Source organism: Chinchilla lanigera, unplaced genomic scaffold, assembly GCF_000276665.1.
Source record: "Chinchilla lanigera isolate Chin_1 unplaced genomic scaffold, ChiLan1.0 scaffold00145, whole genome shotgun sequence".
NCBI classification, from domain to species: Eukaryota; Metazoa; Chordata; class Mammalia; order Rodentia; family Chinchillidae; genus Chinchilla; species Chinchilla lanigera.
The window spans coordinates 2,428,358-2,454,914 of NW_004955546.1; the positions used below are offsets into that span (position 1 = coordinate 2,428,358).

At 42.0% G+C, this 26,557-nt stretch overlaps 1 protein-coding gene and 2 pseudogenes across 2 annotated transcripts in view; all 3 read left to right on the forward strand.

Moving 5' to 3' along the window:
- The window catches only part of LOC102015455 (olfactory receptor 13A1-like), a 53,861-nt gene extending 46,146 nt beyond the window's left edge, over positions 1-7,715 (forward strand). For both annotated transcript variants that reach the window (XM_013508369.1, XM_005411790.2), the window contains one exon: positions 6,383-7,715. In XM_013508369.1, coding sequence (XP_013363823.1) covers positions 6,612-7,538 — 927 coding nt within the window. In that variant the 5' untranslated portion in view covers positions 6,383-6,611 and the 3' untranslated portion in view covers positions 7,539-7,715. The remainder of the gene's footprint in view (positions 1-6,382) is intronic.
- Positions 7,716-19,823: 12,108 nt separating this feature from the next.
- On the forward strand, positions 19,824-20,777 carry LOC102027118 (annotated as a pseudogene).
- A 2,199-nt stretch (positions 20,778-22,976) lies between these two features.
- On the forward strand, positions 22,977-24,756 carry LOC102027461 (annotated as a pseudogene).
- The last annotated feature ends 1,801 nt before the right edge of the window (positions 24,757-26,557 follow it).

The window sequence follows — 26,557 nt, forward strand, 5'->3', positions numbered from 1 at the left end:
CCTATTTGACCCTGATTTAATCAATTTTACCTGAGGAATTGTGCTCATAATCTTCTTTGTTGGCCATAGCTTTATCCCACCTCTTGCCCACTTTGAGATTTCCCATTTTTCCCCACCTTAGAATGGACTCATTTTGTGGTTTAGCTCTATAAAAATTCCTAGAAATGACAGGGTCCTTGGCAACCTACTTGGAACCCCTTCTGTCTGTCTCTCAGAGAGAAGCTTTCCTTCCCAATAACTATATCCTGCTCTTAAAAAGAAAACCAAATTCTCTCTTCTCCTGTCAGAGATATTTTCTCCTAAATGTGCTCTAGGTGTCGGTGTCTTCTGCATTAAGCTATATTTTGTCATTTCACAGAGCAAAAACTATCAGAACTCATAATTAGAAAAGTTTAAAAGAAAAGTATGTGCCCTAATAACAAAAACAGATTAAACTAGAGTCACTATCTGTGTTTTCATATCCATTGAAGAAATGGCCTCCTTCCATAGGTAACTGCATCTAGAGACAAGAAGGTTCCAATGTTTATTCTTAATATATACAAATGCAATTGGTCTTGTGTATTTATCTTGTATCCTGTGGTTTTTTAAAAAATAATTTATTCTTCTCAGGAGGTTTTAGATTTGCAGATTTCCTGTGGAAGTCCATGCAAATATTCTTATCCTCTATAAATAGGAACAAATTTTATGTCTTCATTTCCAATCTGTGACATTTTATTTCTTTTCTTGTTTTGCTTCAGTGGCTAGAATTCCAGTGTGGTAAGTGCAACTATTTAGTCTTTTACCACTAAATATTACCTTATCTGCAGGTTTTTTTTAAAAAAACCAATGAATGATGCTTATCAAGTTGAAGTAGTTTTCCTTGATTTCTATTGTGCTAAGAGGTTCTTCATTTTTTCATGAATCAATGTGGAAAATAAACTCCCTGCATAGTTTTCCAGGAATTGTGAAAAGAGGGTATGGTTTCTTGTTGCTGTTTCTCTGGAATAGGATTGGTCTTGTGGAAAATTTCTTCTGTGCGTATACCACTCCTCTCCAATTCCTGGACAAGCAATAGACTTTTATGAAAGCTTTCCTACCTGTACTTGTCAGCGGTTCTGAGCTGGAGGCTTTTCTAGCACCCTTTGTGGAACATGGACAGGGAATCGACAGCCACCCCACACCTCAAGCCGAAGCTTTGTACTCAGTGTCTGCCTTTTCCCCCTTAAAGAGTCTGCTGTGCCTGTTTATGTCAGGGTATTTTAACCCTGTGAGCATGGACAGCAAGAAGTGGGTCTTTGCCATCTTGGCGGAACAGGAAGTCTCCTCTAGCAATTTCTCTTCAACATTGTATTAAAGTTTCTAAAGAGAATCATCTGGATTGGAAAGAAAGAAGCAAATTTTCTGTCTGCAGGTGCTATAATCATGGACATTGAAACATAAAGTTCTAAGAAATCACAAAATAACTATTAAAATGAATAAATGAGTTCAGTGCGGTTTCAATTTTGCTTTTGCTGTATTGTGAGTTATTTTCTCACCTGAGGCACTAAGGCTTGTGTTATATTTTTAAACTTACCACAATCTACATGAGGTTTATTATAACTTCATTAATACTAATGAGATATAAAATGCTCTCCAAATAGGTCCATTCCTTCTCTCTCTTTTTTTGGTCCTATTACTGTTATACAAATAAGAAACCTAACAGTACCTTGTCATAATTATTATTTTATTCAGATGTAAAAGATATTATCTTTTATATCTTTTAACTAAAGGGGATTGAAAGAAAAACATATCTATAGAATTTGTTATCTTAAACTTCTCATGTGTCATCTCTTGCTGTCTTGATTTCTTCTGGAGATGTGAGTTCCCCTACTGTACAACTTCACCCCCATTCAGTCCTCTGTGCTCTTATGCAAAATATGCTGCATCCTGTGTACTAAAGCTCCAACAATACAGTGGGGTACATCTTGTTCTATATAATTCTTGTTAGTTAGGTGAGAAAAATGCAAGTATATTGGCTTGTGGGATTATCCATAGAATGAATTACATTTGCAGCTTTCATTGTTTACTGGGGTAGATTCACATTACTGTCTGATGTGATTAGCTTTCAGCCTGAAGAACTCCCACAAGCATTTCTTTGAGGGTGCTTCTGCCACCAATAGATTGTCTCAATTCTTGTTATTTCACAATATATTTCATCTTTGAAATGTACCTTTGCTGAATAGAAGTTCCTTTTTTATTATGACAAAATGTATATAACATTAAGTTATTTAAACTTATGTAACAAGTTCACCCTGATTTTCTCTTTTCCTTCCATATTTCTAGCATGTTTGCATAGCATTTTTCTAGCAGGTTTGGGTGGGAAGAAATCATAGAGATAGCAGCAGGGCAAAGATGAGGGATGTTGAGGGGTAATGAGGGGCCAGCAGCTCCCCTAGTCCCAGGGGTGAGTGCATTGTGCTGAGCACCTGAGCCTAGGTGACCCTGCCCCAGCCGCTTTACACAGGGACCCAGTGCAGGAAGCATGAGTCCCACTGGGGTTTCCACTGTTTCCAGGAGTGAAGTCTGCACTGGCCCTTGTAGAACACCCATGACAGCCAAGTCCTCAGCTAAGAGGGACTTGTGTTAATTGCTCCTTCAGGGTCCACTTAGAATAATGGCTCTACCTCTCCCAGATGTCTTCCACTAGCAAGGACACATTTTGCTAAATGAGTCCAAAATACTTGGCAAGATCAGCTTGTTAAATACAGGAAAGAAAGCTTTGTCCATCTACACTGGTCGTGCCACAGACCGCACACTGCCTTGATGCCACTGTGCTCCCAGCCTCACATATGGTTGACAGAGAGGAAGGCCACATGTAGTACCCTTTGCCCCACAGAGGTGCAGTGACTTCCTCAAGGTGACTATGCATGTTCTTGGGATGTGGTCTATCAGGTAATGTAGAAAGTAAGAAGGGCTCGAACCTACTCGATTGGTTCAGTGAACCTAGAGCAGTAATATTTGGTTCTTTCTCCCTGGCTTATTATTCCTGTTTCATCAGTAGATAAAATGATAGAGGTGTTGAGATAAGCTCCAGAACCAGCTGAGAGTTTAGGGTACGCATTCTAAATCTCAGCCTGGAAAACAATGACATCAGCTCTTGATTCATGTCTCTTTTCCTTGGCTTCTCTTTAACATTTGATAGAGTTGCATTTAGGGAAGCAACTGACAAACAACACAGTAAAGAATTCTAGGGGGAGCCCTGAGCCCTGGGATGGACATGAACTTTGTCACTAAAACTGGCCTCCTTGAAAGCCCTTTGCTTTCCTAATAGCTAGGTTGGACAAATTCATCTACAATCTGGCTTTCAGAAATTTTGGCATATTCTGATTTTTACCTTTCTGTTCTTGAAATATATTTGCAATAAGAATACTTCATGTGTAATAGGAAGGCGCTGGATTGACTGTATGATACTGGTGAAAACCTTGAGTCCCCTTAGAGATAAGAATAGCAGGATTGGGCTGGGGATATAGCTCAGCGGCATAAGCCCTTGCCTGGCACGTGCAAAGTCCTGAGTTCGATTCCCGGTACCAAAAAAAAAAAAAAAAAAAGCAGGATTAGTCAAGTTCTTTTGCATTAATTGAATTCCTTAAAACAGTAATAATTTTCCAAATATGAAACTATAAAGAACACATTAGGACTAAGGTACAATTTCACAAACAGTAAATTGTATTCCATGTGAAATTCAATCTATCTTTAGGAAAAGCTCAGTGAAAGTACTTTTTAATTTCAGGGATTTTGAAGGTACCTATTGTTTTTGTAAACTGACAGAATCATTCATGGTGCATTTTTATTTTCTGACAAGTTTGAGCACAAAGGGGTTGCTAAGTGTGGACAACAACCTCTGATTGAATATGGCGTCAGCATGCAGGGGTGCGCCATTGTGTTACCTAAACAGAGCATGGGTTAAGCTTGGTCACTGTTAGTTGAAACCATGGTCCTTCTTTGGATTCCTTTGCAGTAATCTTGTGCTGTATGATGAGAGTTAAAGCCAATGCCTGGGGAACTTCAGGGGGCAAATCCTTTGTGATTTCCAGAAGGAGAAATGCTGCCTGGGGTTTAAGGGAAACAAAGTCATTCTAGTGGGATGGGTCTCTGTGTCCTGAATCTTTAGTCAGTGATGGGGAGACTGCCCAGCTCCCTGGAACCACAGCCAGTGAGCAATTCTTCTGGCTCATTTTTTCCTAAGTGTGGACCATCTCTGGAAATGCTCTTGGATGCAGTGCCTGTTTAAACCCTCTCCCTCCAGATATATAGCAGAGGTTTTCCTCCTACCTTATGGAATCAAGAGGAACAGGGTTAAGGTTCCCTGCCTCACTGCTTCCTTAGTGATCTGCTTGTGACACACCTGGCCTTTGCTGACCTGTAAGTGTTGGGGCACCACATGGTGTTTCATCAGGGATAGCTGTGGCAGGGTGACTCTGGTGTGTCTGAACTGTGAGTTTTGTGTACACCCCTGTGGCTGAGGTGTCATGGACCTGAACCCCTGGGGCATTACAGGAAATACAGAAGCCTGTTCTGGGTGTCAGGGGCAAAGCAGCTCTGTTCCTGTGCAGCCTCACCCAGCTGTCCAGTCTCCCAGAGGTCCGAGGCGACAGATGGGTCACATGGCTGTGGGGAGGAGCAAGTGAAGTGACACTCATGTCTCCAGATCCTAGAATCAGACTGAGCAATACTGACTGCTGAGTATTTCTGTCCCAGACAGAAGAGATGGCAGCTAAGATACACTGTGGTCACCTCATTTACAACCAAAATGGTGCTTTCTGAGCATTTCTGTAGAACACAGGGGCCTGGAGTTCTGAGTCTGCCGTGTGTAAGTGCCCTGCTGCCCTGGATCACAGCCGTTCTGTGCCCTTTCTTTGAAGTACACTCTACCTTGCAGAGTATATGGCTGGATTTGAAGCTGATACTTGATAGTTTTGTATAAAACTTTAATGTTAGTGGTGAATATTTTTTCTTGAGACAGGGTCTCAAAATATACCATGTAGTGCTATGTAGTGCATACTTGCTTGAACTCACTATATAGCCCAGACTGGCCTCAAACTCATGGTGATTCTCCTGTCTCGGGTTCCTGAGTGCTATTATAATAGACATGTGCCACCACACTGCACTGAATATATTTTTTGAGGTTTAACAGAATACTGAACTCTTCATTAAATAGTGAACAACTTCTTAATTTTTTTAATGAATAGAATCTTAAAGAAGGACAAATAAAATGTGAGTCCTGCTGACCAGAATTTGATAGCACATGGTGTGGGCTGATACTCCAAGAAGTGATGGAAAGGTCCTGCTGCTGTCCATACTAGACTGCTCTCAAGTATCACTTCATCTAACACTCATGGGTGACAGGAACAAGCTTGGGGGCCATGGTGGCTGTCCAGAGACAAATGGGCCAGAATCCACAGGAGGAGACTCTCCAGAGAGTCAGGTGTACCAAGTCCTAGGACAGACCTCAGCCCAGGACTCCAAAGGGGAGTGATAATCTTTCCTCCACATGGGGATGAGGTGAGCTGCAGCTGGGACCCAAGAAGGAGGGCATCCATGCTAGGGGGGGGGCAAGAACAAAGCAAGGACATCTCTGAAGCTGAGGCTTGCCTCCTCACCATGGAGAACCGGGCAAGACTGCAGCATTGGTTTGAGCTTTAAGCCCTGGCAGTGAGGCTGGGGGGAGGCAGCCCCAGAGGGAGACTTGGGCATACTGGCTATCCACTGTGGGGGTCCTGGGAGAATTGTCAGAAGACTTGCATGTGACCCTTGCCATTGAGAAAGTATGACATTAGGTACGAAAATCCGGAGACACAGATGAGCACAAGTAAGGAAAATCAATCACAACCCAACCCAGGGCTCAGACTCTGGTACCACTCACCAGTTGTTTTTCTTACACAACATACACAGAATTCCTTCTCTATTAAAACCTATGTGAGTTCCTATTGTGAGTGTTACTTTTAATTCCTCTTATTCTACATAAACTGCCAGCTGAGCACTTCCAAGAAACTATTCTTTTTTTTCAAACTATTCTGATAACTATGAAATATTCCATTTTACCAACATATATTAGATACTCACTGTTCAGATTATACGTTGCTTTTAAATTTCCAGTCATAAATGATGTAGCTCTGACAACTTGAAATTATTTTAAATTGTTTCCCTGGGATAAATTTCCAGAAAGCAGAGTTTTGGCTCAGAGGGAGCTCACGTTTAGAAGCCCAGCACTTTTGTGCCGAGTGGATACCAGTCACTTCCTCCCTGTCCTGGATCTGTCCAGTGGTGGATGATGAAGAGTGTGTCGTGGATTAGCTCTACATTTCTTTGACTGAGGTTGAATGAAGCTGCTTGCATGTCATTGGCTACTTGTGTTTACTTTTAGGAACTAAAACGTCATGTTGCTTGCTTCTATGACATTGGTGCCTTCACCTTAATTTGTGCATCCTGGTGCGTCTGCCTGATATCAAACTTGCCACGTTGTCAGGGATGAGGGAAGCATGGAAGCAAGCTTTTTTGGGACCAGTCTCTCTCTGCAGCCCAAATGTATGTGAAGATGCGAGTGGAGACGGGCCAGATAGACCCAGAAACAGAGATAAAACAGCTCAAAGACAATGAGTAACCAGACGCTGGTGACACAATTCATCCTGCAGGGCTTCTCAGAGCACCCAGAGTACCAGGTACTCCTATTTGGCTGTTTCCTCTCCCTCTACACTATGGCCCTCACTGGCAACATCCTCATCATCTTGGCCATCACCCTCAACCCTGGGCTCCACACCCCCATGTACTTCTTCCTGTTCAACCTGGCTACTATGGATATTATCTGCACCTCGTCCATCATGCCCAAGACCCTGCAGGGTCTGGTGTCACAGCAGAGCACCATCTCCTATGGGGGCTGCATGGCCCAGCTCTACTTCCTCACGTGGGCTGCATCCTCAGAGCTGCTGCTCCTCACAGTCATGGCCTATGACCGCTATGCCGCCATCTGCCACCCCTTGCATTATGGCACCATGATGAGCAAGGCCTTCTGCAGCCTGCTGGCCACTGGTGTGTGGATGCTCTGTGCCTTCAACACGGCCATACACACAGGGCTGATGCTACACTTGGACTTCTGTGGCCCCAATGTCATCACACACTTCTTCTGTGAGGTCCCCCCTCTGCTGCTGCTCTCCTGCAACTCCACCTATGTGAACAGCATCATGATCGTCCTTGCGGATGCCTTCTATGGCATCCTCAACTTCCTGATGACCATCGTGTCCTACGGCTTCATCATCTCCAGCATCCTGAAGATGCGGACTTCAGAGGGGAAGCAGAAAGCCTTCTCCACCTGCTCCTCCCATCTCATCGTGGTGTGCATGTACTACACTGCCGTCTTCTATGCCTACATCAGTCCCGTCTCCAGCTACAATGCAGAGAAGAGCAAGCTGGCTGGGGTGCTATACAGCATGCTGAGCCCCACCCTGAACCCCATTATCTATACTTTGAGAAACAAAGAGGTCAAAGAAGCTCTCAGGAAGCTCTTTCCCTTCTTCCAAAATTAATTTGTGTGTTTCATGGGGGTTGAAGCTGCTATGTTTAATGATGAACAGGAGCTGATGTGTGCTCCATGCTGTTAGAAAACTGGAAAAGCACTTGGACCCATTAAATGTGATAGAAGTGAGATGGCTATGTTAGGTGTATGCATATGATTGAATAAAAAATATAGTTTGCAACCTGGACAGATGCTTAAAGTAGATTTGATAAGTGATACAGAAATGATGAGTAGTTTGTGATTCTTCAACCAGCATTCTGCTTACCTCTCCACAAAAGCATATTGATTTGCAGCATGAAATTCAACAATTTCATGAATTGAAGCTAACTGCGACTCTGGCTCATAGGCTGTTACAGACCAAGTATAATCCTTCTCAATAGAATTCTGACCCCCAAATAATGTGCTGCCACCCTCAGTGTTCTTGAGTTCTGCCCCATAAACATGTCCTTGAAGACTACCACTCCTGACTCCATGAGATCATTAAGAGATTTGAACATGCCTTGGAGACTGTTGGTTGAGTGATTTATCTTATTTTCCTATAATGTTTACATTTTCTATGTTTCAAAATGGATTAGAATTTTAGAAAGTGCTTAAAACAAGTATTAAGAGTTTTACATAGTAGTAGCAAAAAGAAATATGAGACTCGATCTATTCGTGGACAGCTGCAGGACCAGCTAAACTGAGCCCGTCACCCACGTTCACAAACATGCCTGGGAAAGATGTGAAAAGTGCACATTGGAAAGGAGTGATGGTTGTACCAGAGGTCCTCAGAGAGGGTGTGGAGAGAGTCCTGGATTGGGGTGGGGATGGTCTGGGCTCAGGTTCAGACTCTTTCAGAGGTACTAGACCCATTGGAACTCTCCTTTATTTCTGAGTATAATGAGGGTACTAAAGCAAGCTCAAGATGCTGCCAAGATGGAAGAGACAATGGAGGAAAATGATGCCAAGTGTTCTGTGAGATCAGGATGTTACTCTCAGGTATCACTGAGGACGGGAAGGTGAAGGAGGCCTGGAAGTCATAGCAGGGGTGGATAAGAGGGCTAAATGGTGGGGACCACACAGTAAGGGCTGAGACAGCAGTGAACGTGGCTCTCCATAATGACCCAGGGGATAAGCTATGGGGTGGGCAAATGAGAAACCAGTACAGTGGTTGCAGGTCAGACAAGATTTGTGTCTCAGGAGTCTTGCAGCAGTGAACAAGACTGTCTATCAGGAAAGGCTGAGCAGGGAAGGAAAGACTTTCCTTTAGTTCCTCCCACTCCCTGGAGCCTATTCTCCTTTAAGCCCTGCAGGTTTTTCCTGCTCTGCAAAGGTAATGGGTCCGCTCTGGTCTTCAAATCAGTCCTTTTTTTTCCTGATTGAGTGGCTCCCCAGTTTTGGGCTCTGCTCATGATCTTGTGCCTCTGAACCCTCTCTAGGTCTCAGCCCCTCTTCCCCCAGCTGTGTGGGTTCAGACAAGGCACCGTCCCTGCAGGAACATTGTGTAGCTTGGGTTCACCTTCTCAGGGACATACATGGTATTTTCCCTTCTGACCTAATAACACAGACTGCTCTGTGATCCTCATGCAGATTCTCATGGGGACTCAACCTCCCCCTTAGCTGAGGCAGAGAAGCCACTCTTGCTCCCCTTAAGGTCACCTTTCAGGATTCGTCCTGTGACTCCTGACCCTTGGCATTCTTCTGGCCACACTCTGAGGCTGGCTGGCTGTGACTTCACAGGAACATGTCTCCAGGAGCCACCATGATGCATCCCTGCCCTCTGCTTGCAGTAAAGCCTAGCAATGATGACAGTGTATCTTCCTTGAACAGCTCCCAATATGAGCTATATGCTTCAGGTCTTCCCAACTCAGGCAGATGTCTCAGTGTTAGCAACCAGTGTGCAGCACAGCAACTGTATGGAAAGGAAACTGGCAGTGGGGACAGGATCTGTTGTGCAGTGAACCAGTCCCTCTGCGTGAGTGTGGCAGGAGGAGGGCACCTGGCTTTTGAAGGTAGCCACTTGGGTCTTGCTTTGTCCTTGTGGTGAGCAATGCTCACACCTTAGATGGCCAGATTCCCAGTCCTCTGAGTCTGAACTGTGAGTTGCATGTTTGGTGTTGTCCATAGATGTCTTTCCTCTTGCACACTTTTACTCAAACTAGAACCCACCAGACTGTTTTCTTTTTCTAAATTATGATGATATGACTGGAAGATGTGATCAGGTAGCTCTGTCAACTTGGCTTTCTAGGAGGCCACTATTGTTTATGTTTGCTCTTGCAAAACCTAGTGCTCAAATTAATGGTGGTTTCTGCCCAGCTTCCTAGGTGCGCCTCTGCCCCACCAGGATGTCCATATCCTTTGCCTGATGATGAAGTTACACCCACCTCCTGCTCCCTCTGGACCTAGGCCACATTGGAAGGTTGAGTTCTTTCAGCAGAACTGTGACCATTATTACCCTACTTTCCCCAAAACCCAGCTCTGGAACTTGGACTGGGATTATCCAAATGGTATTCCTCCTTTGCAGCTGGGCTGGGGCAGGGAAGGTAGCCTGGGACCACAGGAAGGGATGGGGTCTGCTCTGTCTCTTGGAGTCCTGCTCTTTCAGTAAAACCTTAGTAGATCTGTTAGAGTATAAAATGCCACCCAGCCAATATACTTCAGTTGCCCAGGTGACAGTTTCGGTTACCGTTCTGGTTCCTTCTGTCTCTTAGAAATGGTTGGCCTCTCTGATGCATAGCTGATCACTATGATACATATTGTAAGAACTAATCTCCAACTGACAAGCCATTCTACCTCTGTACTTCCTGATTGGTTATCCCACGTAAGCACTATACCACCAGAGATCAAGGCCTGATATTTTGGGAATGATCCTGATCAATGCTCATCGATGAAAAGAAAATCTGCCTCCAAATCCTGGGTGTCATTTCAGTGTTTCTGTTTGCTGTAACAGCTGAGGCATTGTCCAAGAAGACCAATCATGCCAACCCCTTTGGTCACCAATCACGGCCTTCACAGGCAGAGCAAGGACATCTCCAGGTCCCAACAGGAATGTGCATGTTGGAGATTTCTCAAGTTCCTCAGAGGTCTGGAAGAGAATTCCTGCCTCCCTGCTTGAGCAGCTCACATTGGACCTCAAAGGGGGGAAGATGCAGTCTGTATGTCTTTCTATGTACCAACCTAACTGCCTGATTCTGGTAAGACCCCAGGGTACACCTCAGTTACTCTCTCTGTGAGTCCTTCTTAGCTCAAGCAGAAGTGAAAACTGATCAACTCTTATTATCAGGACCACCCTGAAGGGAAAGGGTTGGAATGTTTAACCTCTGAGTGCCTGCTGAATGAGTGTGAGTGAGTGGGATGGATATTTTAAGCAATAGGCTGCTAAGCCTATGCACCAAGATTGGAAAGCCTTGGTCAAGGTGGATGATTGAGCCCTCACTTGCAGTTCTGTGGCAATCAACATATAGCATAACAGAGACCTTGCACCCTCCTTAGAGAAGTCGTGCCTAAATCCTTATGAGGGGTGTGGCCAGAAGGACATCTGGATGGTCTCTCTCTGAGGGGCTCCCACCCTTTGTCTGTTGCACCATCATTCAAAGGTACACAACACACATAGGAAGTCAGAGATGAGCATTAATTAGTCATTTCCTCACTTTAGGAAAAAGGGCTTTTATGGAGTTAAAAATGAAACCAAATGACTCCCAGCATCTCAAACAAAAAAAAGGAAAAAGAAGCCAATTTTTTCTGGAAATTCCACATTGGCACCCTCCTCAGCTGCCTCAATTGCTGCCAACACCTATAGCTTCACTCCCTGCTCCCAATTCATCCACTTACAGCCAATTTAACTGGTTCTAGATAGCCATTGTCTTCATTTGGCCATAGAGGTCCTCCCCGTAAACCTTCTACTTCACAGCTATACCTATCCTGGTCAAATGGCATCATCTAATGCTCACCCAAGATGACTGTCAACAATTCCTTTTAAGTTCCACATTTCAACTGAGAAAAAATTGGACTATCAACCCTGACTAATGAGTTGCTATGGCCTTTGCCAAAGGTGGCCCTGCCTACAAAACAACCCAGTCAAGCACTTCTCAAAGACATCAAAGAGGGGAGCAAAAGCCTAGCAATATATACAAAGTTATAAGATGACAACACTTTCATTAGTCTAACTAGCTCAGAGTAAGCCAGATCGGGATCCCTTCTTTAGCTGGGCTACCAGGAGCCCATAGTACCATCATGAGGCCAACTCGGACTCTTGCTTCTCACCCCTTTTTCCAGGCACAAACTTTCAGCCTGAGAAGACATCTCCAGTGTAAGACAATCCTCATACCACTTCTGGAAAGAGATCTCTTCAAATTAGAAGTGCACCAAGCCAGTCAGCTTCCTTCTCATTTAACCCTACACTTTCAATTCTTACTGTTCCCGAAGAGGAAGATGACACCTGCATCAGCGTGAGGCAGATAACTGTAGTGCTAAAATTCTGAAAACTCTCCTCCCAGAGGTATCTCTGAGCTGCCAATACCACTGTAACTGCCCTCCATATACATTGCCTCAATCTTCTGCCACCCACAGCCTGCTGGTACACCTGCCTGGACCTAAAAAATGCCTTCTTCTGCCTTTGATTGGCTTCTGTCAGCCAGCCCCTCTTCACAACTAACCTGTACTCAATCTCTCAGAGGTTAAAAAACCTGTTTCCTTTTTGAAAAAACACTTCTGATTAATGACACCCTAGCTGCCTGCTGGAAAGACACAAAGCTCTGCTGCACTATCTGGAAGAAACTGGTTAAAAGAAAAATCTCCACAAATTTCTTGGACCTGCTGGCTTCTATAGAATCTAGATCCTTGAGTTCACAGAAAGAATGATGCTTATACAGACTGTCATCTTCTGGGAGTGCCCAGTGACCTACCCGTGCTAATACTTGGATTCAAAAACTAAGGGTTGCTTCCCCCTTTGCCTTGCACTCTAATCACCACTGTCCTACTGATCAAGGAATCTGACAATCTTACCATAAGATGAGATCTAACTGTCCATGTGTCACATGCTGTACTGGGCCCCCTGAATAACTATGAAATAAACCCCCTGACGGATGCTGAGTACACCCTGTTTATGTATGGAATTAGCTCTGCTAGGACAGGCTAGATATGCTGTGGTCACCTTGGACAAAGTTATTTTGGCCAAAGCTCTCTTGTTACTGTTTCCTGCTGCTATTTGGGAACCTGACACTAAAGACACTCCCTTTGGGAATCCAACTGAGTGAAACATCAACCCCAGGCAGAAAAACTTTATCTGGTACTCCTGGAAGATCAGAGCCAGACTTGCCTCCAACATTTGTTCTGCAACCTCAAGCTGCAACACTGGCACCTGTACCCCTGCAGCCAGCTCAGGATTTTTCAACTCAGGAGTCACTGGCTCTGACTTCATGCAATAGAGTGGACTCTCCCCATTTAAAGATATATAGATAGATTATATAAAATGAAACCTTAAAGGGGTTATAAATATCTGAAGTGCTCATCTGTACCTACTCAGGCTGACCCAAGACATTCCCTATCCACACTGAAAAGACAACAAGAGTTTATACAGCTCTGCTACCAGCTATATCTGTAGACACTCCTGCACATGCATGTAACAAAAGTACATATTACTTACCTCTCTACAAGTTTCAGAAATCCAGCCTTAGATCCACTGGAGAGTTCACCTGGATCAGACAGCTCACTCTGAAGAGACAATACACTCAAATCCCTGCTCTGGTCACTCTTGATATTGACCAGTCCACACACACCTGAAGCCTGAGGACAACATTCACAGGATTGCTCCATACCTATTCTCCTTGATTTTGTATCTTTTCCGGCTGCTTATCCAGTCTTTGCTTTGCCTTAGCTCTATAGATGATTGCCCTGAGAGAATAGAAAATAAACAGTAAGGCCCTTACAAATGATAAAGATTTGATGAACATCCAAGGCATATTGGACGCTCTTCTAGATCAGATAAGCAGAGCAGTATTACAGAACTGCTTCTAGTTGAACCTTGTCTCAAAAGAAAACATGTAACATGCCCAACAAAGATTTTCCAGGGAAACTACAAGAGGCAGAAAATGCACCCCCCAACAAGTATACTTTAGTAGCCAGGTGAAAGATTCTGATCCAGTTCATGTTACTTCTGTCTCCTAGAAACAACTGGTCCCTGTGGTGCATAGCTGGTCACTATGGTGCATATGTTAGAACCAATCCCCAACTGACCAGCCATTCTGCCTCTGTACTTCCTGCTTGCTTATCCCATATAAACCTTAGTCCACCAGAGATCATGGCCTGATATTTTGGGAATGATCCCAGTCAGTGCCTGTTGATGTAAATAAACCTACCTCCAAGTTGTGGATGTCCTTTTGGTGTTTCTGTTTACCATAACACTGTGCCTACATTGTGACTGTGAGTTCTGAAGCAGCTGCTGGGTGCAATTCCCATACTGGCAGTAGCAGCCTTTCAAACCCTCAGGCACCCAGTACATAGTCACTAGTGTGTTTCCTCAGAGGCCTGACCCCCACTCAGTAGGACTCCCTTACTGGGGCCTGAAGTAGTGTACATAAAGCAGTGGGTGTTCCCCAGCAATGGGAGTTCTCCCAGAAATGTGGGGGCTCCCTGCAGGGACCAGGAGGACCAGACCATGCTGTAGTCACATGTGCTGTAGAGGCCTCTGACATGCTCAGCAGAACCCCCATCAGGGTGTCTACTGTCAGTGGTCTGAACCTGGCTTCTGTTCCCTTGGTCCAGGTGATGGGGCTGCCTTCCAGAGTAACATCTTTATGTCACTTTAGTGTCTCTCATGTGCCCCTACAGTCCCTGCACTGGCTCCACTGTTACCCTGCATGATGAGGCTCCTGCCTATCTGGAAAAACCTGCAGGTCACCCCTCCTGGTCATCAGCTCAGTGCTGCTCCTCCTGGAAGCTTGACTCTAATGGATTGTGCCTTGGTCCACCTGTTTCTCCTCACGTGTGGTACTGGCCTTCATCTATGTCTGTCAAGGCCACAGCTCATTCTGTCCCAGAGCCAGAGACCCTCATGCTGAGTGTGATGACCTTGGATGATGCCTCCTGTGAGAGGGAACGGTGCCCTCAGGCTTTTTCTCCCGGATGTCCTACCTCACTCTCTGAAGAGGTACACATGCTCCTCCAGGCAGGGCTGGGCTGCAGAAGCATCTGGATGCTTCTGAACACATCCTCTTCTGACCAACCTCTGGTTTTAGCAAGTGTACCCTATCTTCCCAAGGAAGAATGGCTGTGGTTGTATCTCTCTGCTGTACCAACCACAAGGATGGTGGAATCATCCTCTATCTCTCTGTTAGACATGGAGGTAATGACTGTAGTTTCTAGAGTTCTAGCCACTGTACTAAAGCCCTCTTCATTCCCTTCTTGATGTCCTGGGGAATGCTTACTCATGTCTGCCACTCCTGGTTCATCACAGAGCCCCAAATCTGGGCACACAGACCAGCTCCCTTGCATCTTGGGTCCAATGATACCACTTCTATGGTTTCCCTCAGCTCTGTAGTGGGTGGAGCAACCTCATCCTCACATTGCTAGAGGCTAGTTTTAGCCTTGAGAGGACTTGAAGAGTACAGTGTATTATATATAGACAAAATAAAACCAAGAGCAAGGGATCAAAATATGGCATGATATCCATGTGATTTACTCCTTAAAATATGTCTATTCAGCCAGGATGAGCCACATGGTTATCTCAGTCCAACTGTGTCACTGTAGCCTTTCCTCCCACCCTTCCTCCCACCCTTTCTCCTCCTTTTCTGCCCTCATCAAACCCTTCCATCTAGTTGGGAAAACAAGTTAACAAGAGAAATGAAATGCCATGATGAGCAGCCCCAGCAAGGGAGTCCTGCCTGCTTGTGGGGGTCAAAGAGGATCTCCTCTAAACCAATCAAGAACCTGAAATGTAAAGGGTCAATAGGAGCTAGTTTACAGTGAGGTGGAGCAAGGACAAGATATTCCAGGACTAGGGGGTCCTAGCAAGAGCCCAGGGCAAGACCAAGTGTAGCAGTTGTGAATGCCTGAAGGGATCTAGAGTGGGTGATCTGGACCAAAAGGTGATGGAAAAATGCCCATCTTACCAGTGAGTACCAGGAAGCATACATAGGACCCATTCTTCCCTTGCTCAATTGGACAATGTACTGTATCTCCAGTGACTGTATAGAAAATACATGCACCTGCCCTTTCTCACATGCAAAAAGAGCTTTATTAAACAATGTCAATGTCAGTGTCAATGTAGGCCAGACTGTTGCTGTGTTTCTCTTAGTACTTCTACATAGTGGAGACTTTTGGACCCTTCAAATACAAATGAATAAGTGATGCAGTCTGGACTGATGGTCTCTCTCTCTCTCTCTCTCTCTCTCTCTCTCTCTCTTCTCTCTCTCTGCTCTCCTCCCATAAATGAGTCTACTATGCAAGTTTACACTTTTTTCCCTAGAGGGATCAATATATCTTAATTCAACCCAAGCAATGAAAACAATGAAGCCAATTTGCAATACCCTTTTCTTCTTGCATTTGAACGTGTAGCCTCTTATGAGAGAATCAGAGCGGGAGATATAGCTGAGCAGCACAGCACCTGCCTGGCAAGCACAAAGTTGTGAGTTTGATTCCTGGTACCAAAAAAAGAAAAAGAGAGAGAGACAGTGAGAGAAGTATATATTGAGCTGATTATTACATTGGGTTTGTAAAAACTGGTCTTTTATATTACTGAAATCATCATTCAACTTCCCACAGAAGCCATTCCATCCATACAATGCACAATAGTTTGGGTATTAAATGTTCCGCCCAAAAATCCATCACTGCTAAGGGTCCCTCCTGTTGCAATTTTATAGTCATTTTTATTTCTACATTTTCCCACACATTGACTTTTAAACTTCCTATATTTTTATATCCGGTGTTTCTGTGAACATCATATAGTAGTGTTATGTTTTAAAATTTACTTTGTTAACATTTTAATTGATGTATATAAACTAATTCACAATTAACATACTGATGGAATTATGTAATTGTTGATATTTTAAGTTGTCCAGTTAATTTTTCATTAATTCATTAATTTTTCATTAATTCATTAATTCATTTCATTAATTAATTACTTTTCATTATTTTTTCACCTATTTTTTCTGTGACTTTCTTGTTTTCTTTTTTCTGCTTTCAGGTGCGTTGCTTCAGCATGGTTTTAGATTTCTATTTTGATTCACCTGTAGTGCTGTTGGGAGGATCTCTTTGTATAGAATCTAGGGATTGCCGTGGATGTCATTTCTTTCTGTTTGGAGAACTTGCTCTGGTCAGCCTTTCAGGTTAGGTGTGCTAATGACAGATTCTTACTTTTCCTTCACCTGAGAGAACATCTTTACTTCCCATTCGTTACTAGTGGGTATTATAAGTAGACAGGAAATGCTGGACACAGAATTCTACATCATGACCACTTCAATCTTTAGCATTTAACATTATTCTGAGCTTCTTTTCAGCCTGTGTGTTTCTGATGAGAAATCCAGCATCATTGGAATTTTTCCCACAGGTAGTGTGTAATTTTTCTCATGCTGCTTTCAAAATTTATTCTTTGTCTTTGATTACTAGATGCTAGATCACAATATGTCTTGGTTTGGAATTTTTAGTTTGTCCCCTGTGGGGTTCATCCACCTTCTTGAATCTGTAGAATTCACCATTTGCACCTGTAGAGACATTTTTCCCAATTTCTCTTCTTCCACATTCCAATGACATAAGTGTTACCTGTTTTGTTACTGTCCTGAAGGTTGATAACTACTGCATTCTATCTTCTCTCTATTGTTCCTGCTGGGTGCTGTCTCTTTTGCTAAATTCTAGTTCACTTACTTTCCATTCTGCTCTCTCCCTTAATTGAATTTTTAATATTTTAAGTATTCTTCAGTACCAACAGTTTTATCTGGTTCTATTTTTGTGTCTTCTATTTCTTGATTGAATCAATGTTTCTTTCTTTCTTTTAAAAATTTGTCCCAACATATTTATAATTAAATGAAACATTTTCATGATTAGTGCTTAAATGTCTACCATATAATTTCAAAACCTTTTGTCATTTTGATGTTGGTGCGTACCTATTCTCTTTTAAAATTTGAGAACCTTTTAGCTCTTGGTATCACAAGTAACTTTCAAATGAAAATAGGCATTTTGGTACTATGATATCAGGCTCCTTCTAATTTAAACCTTATGTTTATCTCATGTCTGACACTGAGAGAGTGAAGGAAGCCTCTTCACCACCAGGTGGCATCCAGGCTGATCTGACCTAGCAACCCAGCGTGAGCAGTGTAATGCACAATGGTGCTTTATTAAACCCTGGAGAATTGTATGTGCTTCACTTTCAAGATTTTCATGGAGACAGATATTTGTGAATGCATATTATTTTATTTGCATTCAGAATGAAAGAGTAATTATGATTCTAAATAATGATAATTTATTGTGATTATGAATAGTATTATGTTGTTTCCAACCTGGCTCAGATAGCAGCCACCAGGGATCTAGAGGGACACTGGTCTCCAGGTTGGTTTGTGTCTCCTCTGCTCATGATGTTGGGTGTGTCTTGGAGCTGCCCCATGGTCCTGGTGGATCATGATTGCTGTCAAGAGACTGTCCAGTGTCAACATATGTTGGGAGAATTCCTATCACTTTGATTTCTGCTTCCACTGGCATAATGTTCACCCCAGTAAGGAAGGCTGGGGAACTGGCAAACCCTAAGTAGGCTAGGGGTCGTCTGGAGTGAGGAGTCTGTTGTAATTTTCACTCTTCTGCTCTGGATTCTTTGTCCAGTAAGTAGTCTCATGCAAGTGAGGGTGCACGAGCAGGTGCAGGAACACGATGGGGTCTGGGAGACTTGGGGACACAGGAGGGTAGGAGCGCTCCTTGCCGTTGCAAGTGAACACACTTCCAAGTTCTAGCAGAGCCTTGAGGAAGTTTGTGCCTGCTTTATCTTCCAGAATTTCATCAGGTGCAATTTCCACTGAGGTGTCACTCTGGTTTATCTCAGATTTGGAAAGTGAAGTCACTGAGGGAGGATTAGCAGATGCGATATACACGCTGAGCTGTTCACCAGGAGAAATAAAGGACATCTCAAATGGAGTGCTTATTGTGCTTTAGTGGTGTAGACCACCATCTTGGTTTTTGGAAATATGAAAGAACAAAGGCTAGGCCTCTGACTGCTGTGAGCTACTCAGGGGTGAGTCATGGCCCTATAATACCTCGACTATCTTGCTACTTGTTTGTTGTGAACTGAAGCAGTTTCTTTTGCTTCCACAAACAGCTGAGTTTTCTAACAGAAAGATGTGGAGGCATTTGGTTTGGGTCAATGAGACAGCAAGGTCAGAGATCTGAGAGGAACAGTAGATGAGAAGAATAGCAAAGTCTCACATAAGTGAATTTTATTATTTAAAGGGGAAAGAGAATATTCATTCTGATTTGATACACAGTAGGAGGGAGAATGATTCAGAAATCAAAGGTTGGAGGGAAGTCATGGAGCTCTTCCATCTGCTCCCCAGCAGACATCCTTACTCTTATGAGCTGAGGGGTCTGAAGACAGAATGTCACCTGACTGACATTTAACATGAGAAAACACATCTCATTCACTGGCTTACCTCAGGCTGTGTATTGCAATGCCTGAGTGGAGTGTCCAACAATCCAATGAGACTTAATGTGCAACTCTTCTAATGTAACTCACTTCAGAGGGATTAGTTTGGAGCAGAGGAAATCTTGCTACTAATAATTTTATAGCCCCAAATGTGGAAAAACTACTAACACGTGATGAAAAACTTCTTTGGAGGAACAGAACAGATAAATACCATAGTTTGTATGTACGCGTGCATCTGTGGATGTGTGTGTGTGTGTGTGTGTTGCTGGGGATTGAACCAGAACCTCTTGCATGCTCTCTAAGTGCACAACACTGAACTACTCCTCTAGGCCAAATTGGTTTTATGTTATAATATTTCTTTAATTATTAACTCAAGAAGATCTGTTTCCACTGGGACAATAAAGAATATAAGAAAAGACCAATTGTGTGAATATTACAATTTCTTTTATGAGGATGGGTAGCTACTTGCACAGTTCTTATTTAACTAGTATTTCAGGTTGTGTGTAATATAAGCCTTTGATAACAATCACCTAATTGTACTTAACAATTGGCAAAGTGACGTATTAAACACAAATTTTAAAAATGATGAACACCCCAAGTGCAACCCTGAGCTTATTTTACATGTTTAATAAAATAAAGTTCTGCATTTTTTAGCCAGGAACCTGCCATATAGTTTGATGACACTAGATTGAAAAAATGGAAAAGCCAGTGCTGGTGGGAAAAGGGAACAGCACGGCTCTCCAGGAGTGCATCCTGGAGGGCTTCCCTGCAGTCCGGCACCTAGGAAATGTCCTCTTCCTGCTGCACCTACTGGCCCACTTGGCCTCTGTCATGGGAAACTCACTCATCATCACAATCACCTGGGCTGACCAGCGCCTCCACACACCTATGTACTTCTTCCTCAGCACTTTCTCCTTCTGTGAATGTGGTTTCATCACCACGGTTATTCCTAAACTCCTGACCATCTTTCTGATGGGGAAGCACACGATTTCCTTTGCTGCCTGCTTCACAAAGCGTTTGCTTCTGTTTTCCTGGGTGCAACTATTTTTTTCCTGATGGCTGTACTGTCCCTGGATTGATACCTGGGCATTTGCAAACCTCTGCACTCTCCCACCATCATGAACCCAAGGACATGTGTCCTGCTGGTCACTGCCTGCTTCTCTTTGGGATTTCTACTCATGGCAGGTCCGGTTATTATGCTGTCCCTGTTGTCCTTCTGTGGGCGCAATGTCATCCCTCACTTCTGTGATTTTGGACACTTGGCAAATCTCTCATGTTCTGAGAGCACATCAATTGTAATGTTGTTTTCCATCCTTACTTTCTTTGTCTTGTTTAGTTCCCTCCTTAAGACTGTCATCGCCTACAGCAACATAGTGGTCACAATTGTGCACCTCCCATCAGCCAAGGAGAGGCAGAAAGCCTTCTCCACCTGCTCCTCTCACCTCTCTGTCCTCTCTCTGATGTATGGCATCTGTGTCTTCATCTATGTGAAACCAAAGCAAACGAGCAGTCTGGACTCCAACCGAGAGGCTGCTCTGGTGAACACGGTGGTGACCCCGCTGCTGAACCCTGTCATCTACACCCTGCGCAACAAGCAGGTGCACCAGTTTCATGAGGGATGCTTTGTCCAGAGTGAAGCTGCAGAAATAGAATCACAGCCTTTTGATGGAGGAGTGTGCCTTCCTTCCCACCTAGTGCAACTCCTTTCCATTTTTGCAATTGTCTATATAAGTTGGAAAAAATATCATTTTTTTTACGTTCTGCTTATGTAGCATTGCAACAGTAGCCAATTTATCCTGTAGGCTAATCTAAACCTCTATGAGTCTTCTTTCTATTGAGATGAAAATATCCTCTTGAATCTTGACCATTGTAAATTAATAGAAATCAGCAAAGTGTGATGAAGTTACTTCTGTACATGAAGCTTCAGTTTCCAGTATATCCTTGTGGAAAGGGCATGGCGCATGTAGGAGAGAATTCACAAGTGTTGAGAATATCGAACTGATTCAAGCACAGTGGCATGATGCTCAGTACATTGAATTTCTTCAATGTATTGAATTTTGAAGTACAATTATGTAAACATAACTGGTATAACATCAACGTATTACCAAACCAGACAGTATAATTATTATAAATGGTGTATATTTGACATATAAATAAGTGCCTTGACAACTCTGCTTCCCACTGTGATGAAAATGTATAAAAACCTCACCAGTTGAAATGGAAACATCCCCTTGGTTCATTTGTCTGCCAAGCTGAACTCTGCAGTGAAAGATGAAGTACCCCAGAGAAGGAAGCCTGAGTTTTAAAAGAAGGAATTCCGCAGTTAATGTAGCTTCCTGCTACAGAAAATTTACCCTGCGGCAAGACGATCAGAGATAGAAAAGAGGCTAATTGTGGATGTAAAGCCTCTCCAAACAGATCTATGAGCAAGTCTGTTCACTGGTGGAGCAGAGGTCTGGGTGTGATAACTCCCAGTTACCCCTTTCAGGACTAAAGCGAAATGACACTCCACGGTAATGTGAAAAGAGAAGTGCAATGTGAGCACGCATGATAGGAGCTGGTGGGATGTTTAATGCAAGAGTCCAGTTACAACTGTAACTTAGTTATTAAAGATCTTGATAGGAATGAAGGACTTGAGACAAAACTGGTGCTACAGCTTGTCTGGCATTAGGTGGTTAATGGCAATGATCGTAATGTGCCTTGATCACATTGCTCTGTGCTCATAGGGATCATAAATGACTCTGTGAGCAAGATTCGGGGAACATAATTATGAAAATATTTGAAAAACAGCTGATTCAACTAACATAACACACAATTTTGCTATGCTGTATGTATTTAAGGATTCCTGTAGCACTTTGTGTAGGTTTATTTCTTTTTCCTCACACTGGAATATTTGCTTCACCCTCAGAATTGCTCTGCTAGTGATTTATCCCAGAATGACCAGCGAACTGGAAGGTCATTCCTTTTTTGTGCTCTTTAAAGTTTCAAATCAGTGACTCTGATGCAGTATACCACTTTGATAATGTCTTAGAATAAACTGATAAGTATATTTTAAAACACACAGTTTAAAATAATTACATTCTCCCCAGAGAAAGTGATATGTTCAAGATGTTGAAGCAGTGAATGTTAGTGGTATTGTGGTGAGCATAGCCACTTTCCAAGATGCTGAAGTAAAAACCTGCCAATCAAAAATACTTCAGACAGTTCGGTTCCCGGTACCGGAGAAAAACCAAAAAAAAACAAACAAACAAACAAAAAAAAACTTCAGACACTATGCCAACAACAAAAAAGAGCAACAAGCTTAGAATTTGCTATATGAATTGATAAAATTAACTTTTACCTAGGCTAAGGATAAATAAAATTCAAATAAATTAACAGAAATGAAAGAGGACACATTGCAACTGATTCCACAGAAATACAAAGAATCATAACAGATGACTGCTAGCAATTATTCCCCAACAAATTGCATAACCTCAAAGCAACAGATAAATTCGTAGGAACACACAGATCATATGACCAGAAAATATGTATAGACCAAAAATTTGTAAAATTTTTTTTTACTGGCAAGTTTTTTACTCAGCAATAAAAAACTTGCCAGTAAAGAAAAATGTTCAGATAGATTTACTGGTTAAATATTTTAAAAAGAATATAAATCTTCAAATTTCAGATACACATTGTTTCTGAAAATCGTATAAGTCATGCTACAATATGCTTATAAAAAATCATGGTAGGGCTGGTGGGAGATAGCAGCTGAGGAAGATGATTCAGTTTCGAACATGAGACTCAGTGGGTGATCATTTCATTGAGATAACTTGAATGAGCAGGTGTAAAATGCAAGAGGAATGTGCAATGACTGAGCAGGAAGAAGCAGAATGGGAAATCATAAATATGCTGTTAATGAGGCATGGCTTAAAACCTTTGTGTCTAGTCAAAAGAACAGATCTTAAAGGTAACTGGATCTTATTTTTGTTCTGCAAGATCTTATAATTTTTGATAAACAATCACCACAAAGGATGAGGCAGAATTTGAAAACGTTGGTGGAAGAAACAGATCATCTGCAGAACATGATACAAGAGCACATGGAAACTAATCAGCAGCTTAAAAATGAGCTTCAGCTAGAAGAAAGCCGAGCAGCACATCAGCAACAACGAGCTAATGACTTGCAACAAATTATGGGGAGTGCGAAATGCAAAATTGGTGAATTGGAAGATCAATCTCTAAATAGGGTTTGCCAGCAACAGAATAAAATGAAAGATCTTCAAAAGGAACACAGAACTTTACAGTCAAAATGCCAGCATTATAAGAAAAAACAAATGGAACAGTAACACACTATTGCTTCTTTGCAAAAGGATCTGTCGATTAACAAAAGAGGAAGAACGAATTATCACTCAAATCAGAGTGCTTATCTCTGCAAAAGAGTTCCTCTTACAGTCTTGGATCAACAGTTGCTTTGCTTGACTGACTACTCTGAATCTAAAATTAGAAAAATCTATACACAAAATCAGTATAAAAGAGATGAAAGTCAATCAGAGGAGGAAAAAGATTATAGAAATCTGAATGCTTCACCACCTTACAAAGGCCTTCTAATATTATTACAGAATCAACTCAAGGAATCAAACTCCAAGACTGATGTACTTTTAAGTGAAAAGCTGAACCTCCAAAAAGATTTAGAAAGCAGGCCCACACAACATGAATTAAGACTTTATAAACAACAAGTGAAGAAACTGGAGAAAGCCCTCAAGAAAAACATAAAATTACAGGAACTTATCAGTCATACGAAAACTGAGGACACAGACAAAGAAAATGAACCCAGCAAAGAAAACCATCAGCAGGTTCGAGTTGACCAGAGATACTTTCAGGTGTTGTGTAGTATCAGTTCAATTATTCACAATCCAAGAGCTCTAGCAATAATTTATAAACAGAGCAAAGAAGGACCCTAACATTTTAAAAAAGACTTTGTTCAAGATTGTGGATTGGAACATCTTGTTCCAATAATAGAAATGCGGGCAGATGAACTGACATTCCTGAAAGATTTATGTAAGTCATTGAAAATACTGTCTTCAGAACTACTTCCCTGGCATAATTTGAAGAAACAGGATGAAAATGAAGGTGTCAAAGTTGGAAATCTGTTGTTTATGGTAGATACCATGGTGGAAGAAGTTGAAAATAAGGAAAAACACAGCAACACACCAAACCTTCAAACTTTGCAAGCCATTGTCTCTCACTTCCAAAAGTTATTTGATGTGCCTTCTTTAAATGGTGTCTACCCCGAATGAACGAGGTTTATACTAGGCTTGGAGAAATGAACAATGCTGTGAGGAACCTCCAAGAACTCATAGAATTAGGTAGTTGGTCCTCATCGTGTATGGTGGTGAGCACAGTTGGAAAATTGTGTAGGCTGATTAATGAGGATATGAATGGACAAATTAAGCAAGCATTAGGACCGGAAGACCTCCAAAGCATTATCAACAGACTAGAAGAACAGGAGGAATTTTTCCCAGCATTTCAGGCATTTACTAATGATCTACTTGAAATCTTAGAAATTGATGACTTGGATGCCGTTGTGTCTTCAGTAAAGAAATTAAAAGTACTTTCATACTCAAACAAATCAAATCATTTTAGTGTATAAATTGCATTTTTGCCATTCTAAGTATTCTGTAGAATTGGTCTTATTTGAGACAAAGAGTATAAAATATATTTGCTTTCAGAATTCATCCTTTAATGTTGGGTGATTCTCCTTGTAATTTTTTTTATTAACTTTGAGATTCTCTTATAAAAAATAGCTGCCAAGTTATTAAAATACTAAGTTAACTCTAGATCTCTTAATCATCTTTTTAAAGCAATTCTTGAGTGCTTAGAATTTAAGACCCAGAGAGAGTGTGTGTGTAAGTAATAGAAAAGTTGTGTTTAAGTTTAAGGTTCAGTCACCTGGTCAGGGCAAAAGGAATGCCAAGTCTAGTCAGTAGTAAGCTACTGCCTTCCTAGAAAGGATTAATTGATATCCTGCTAAGATATTTTCAGAGCAGGAAGGAGAAAGGAAAAAAAAAAAGAATTGTATCTTTGTGTTAGAATAGGAAGTGAATCATGGGGTAAAATAGATGAGTAGATAGATGTTCCTCTTTTTTTAATGTCTTTTTTGCAATCTTGATGTAAAGTGCTTTCTATAAGGTGATATAATCTCAAATAAAAGTTTTTTTTTTTTTTAAAAAAGTCATGATAGGCCGGGTGTGGTAGTGCACCCCTGTAATCCCAGCACTGGGAAGGCTGAGGCAGGGGATCCTTGTGAGTTCGAGACCAGCCTGGGCTACAAAGTGAGCTCAAGGCCAGCCTGAACTGCATAGCGAGACCCTGTCTCAAAAAGACAAAAAAAAAAAAGTAATGATAAATCATTAGTTGTTTCTGTTTATGGAAATGAGCCTGCTGTAGGCTTTGGAGATTCTGTTTGGGAGTCTGTTAGTCTTAGAGATGTAAACAGCTCTATGACTCTAGGTTTTTGTTTTGTAGATTTCATTTTCACTCTATCATCTTCCAGCCTAACAAGTGTGACTGATAATATTGCTTTAATACTTTCTTGAAACAATACGAAAAATCTTTGAATTTGTGCTTTTTTTCTTGTAAGTGATGTTGCCGGACAAAATTGATTGCTGAAAGATAGGTGAGTAGTATAAATTCTCTCTTATCTTGTAAGAGATATTTTCTCCTACTAGGACTTTAGGTGTCTGCCCATGTCTTCTGTGATAAGCTACAACCTTGTCATTTCACAGAGCAAAAGCTAGCAGAGCTCATAATTAGAAAAGTCTAAAAGGAAAGTGTGTGGCCTAATAACAAGAACAGCCTGAACTGGAGTAACTATCTGTGTCTACAGGCCCATCGACCAAATGGCTCCCATCCATAGGTAAGAAAGAGAGAAGCAGCATCCTATGTTTATTCTTAATGTATACAAATGCGGTTGGTTTTATGTATTATCCTGTATCCTGTGGTCTTGTTGATTCCTAAATTAATGATTCCTAAATCATTAATTCATTTTAGGAGGTTTTTTTTTGTAGAATTCCTGTGGATTTCTATGCAGATATTTTCATCATCTATAAATCAGAATAATTTTTATTTCTTCTTTTCCAATCTACATGCATTTTCTTTCTTTTTCTTGTTTTACTGCAGTGGCTCGAATTCCCAGAGTGGTTAGAACAGATACCCTTGTCCTCTTCCCAGTTTTAGAAGGATACAGTTCAGTCTTTTACCACTAAGTATTACATTATCTGCAGGGTTTTTTTTAACCAGTGGATGCTGTTCATCAAGTTGAGGTAGCTTTCCTTGATTTCCAGTGTTCTGAGAGGTTTTTCATTTTATCATTAATAGACTTGGAAAATCAACTCCCTGCTTAGTTTTCCAGAAACCATGAGAAGAGGGCATGGTTTATTGTTGCTGTTTCT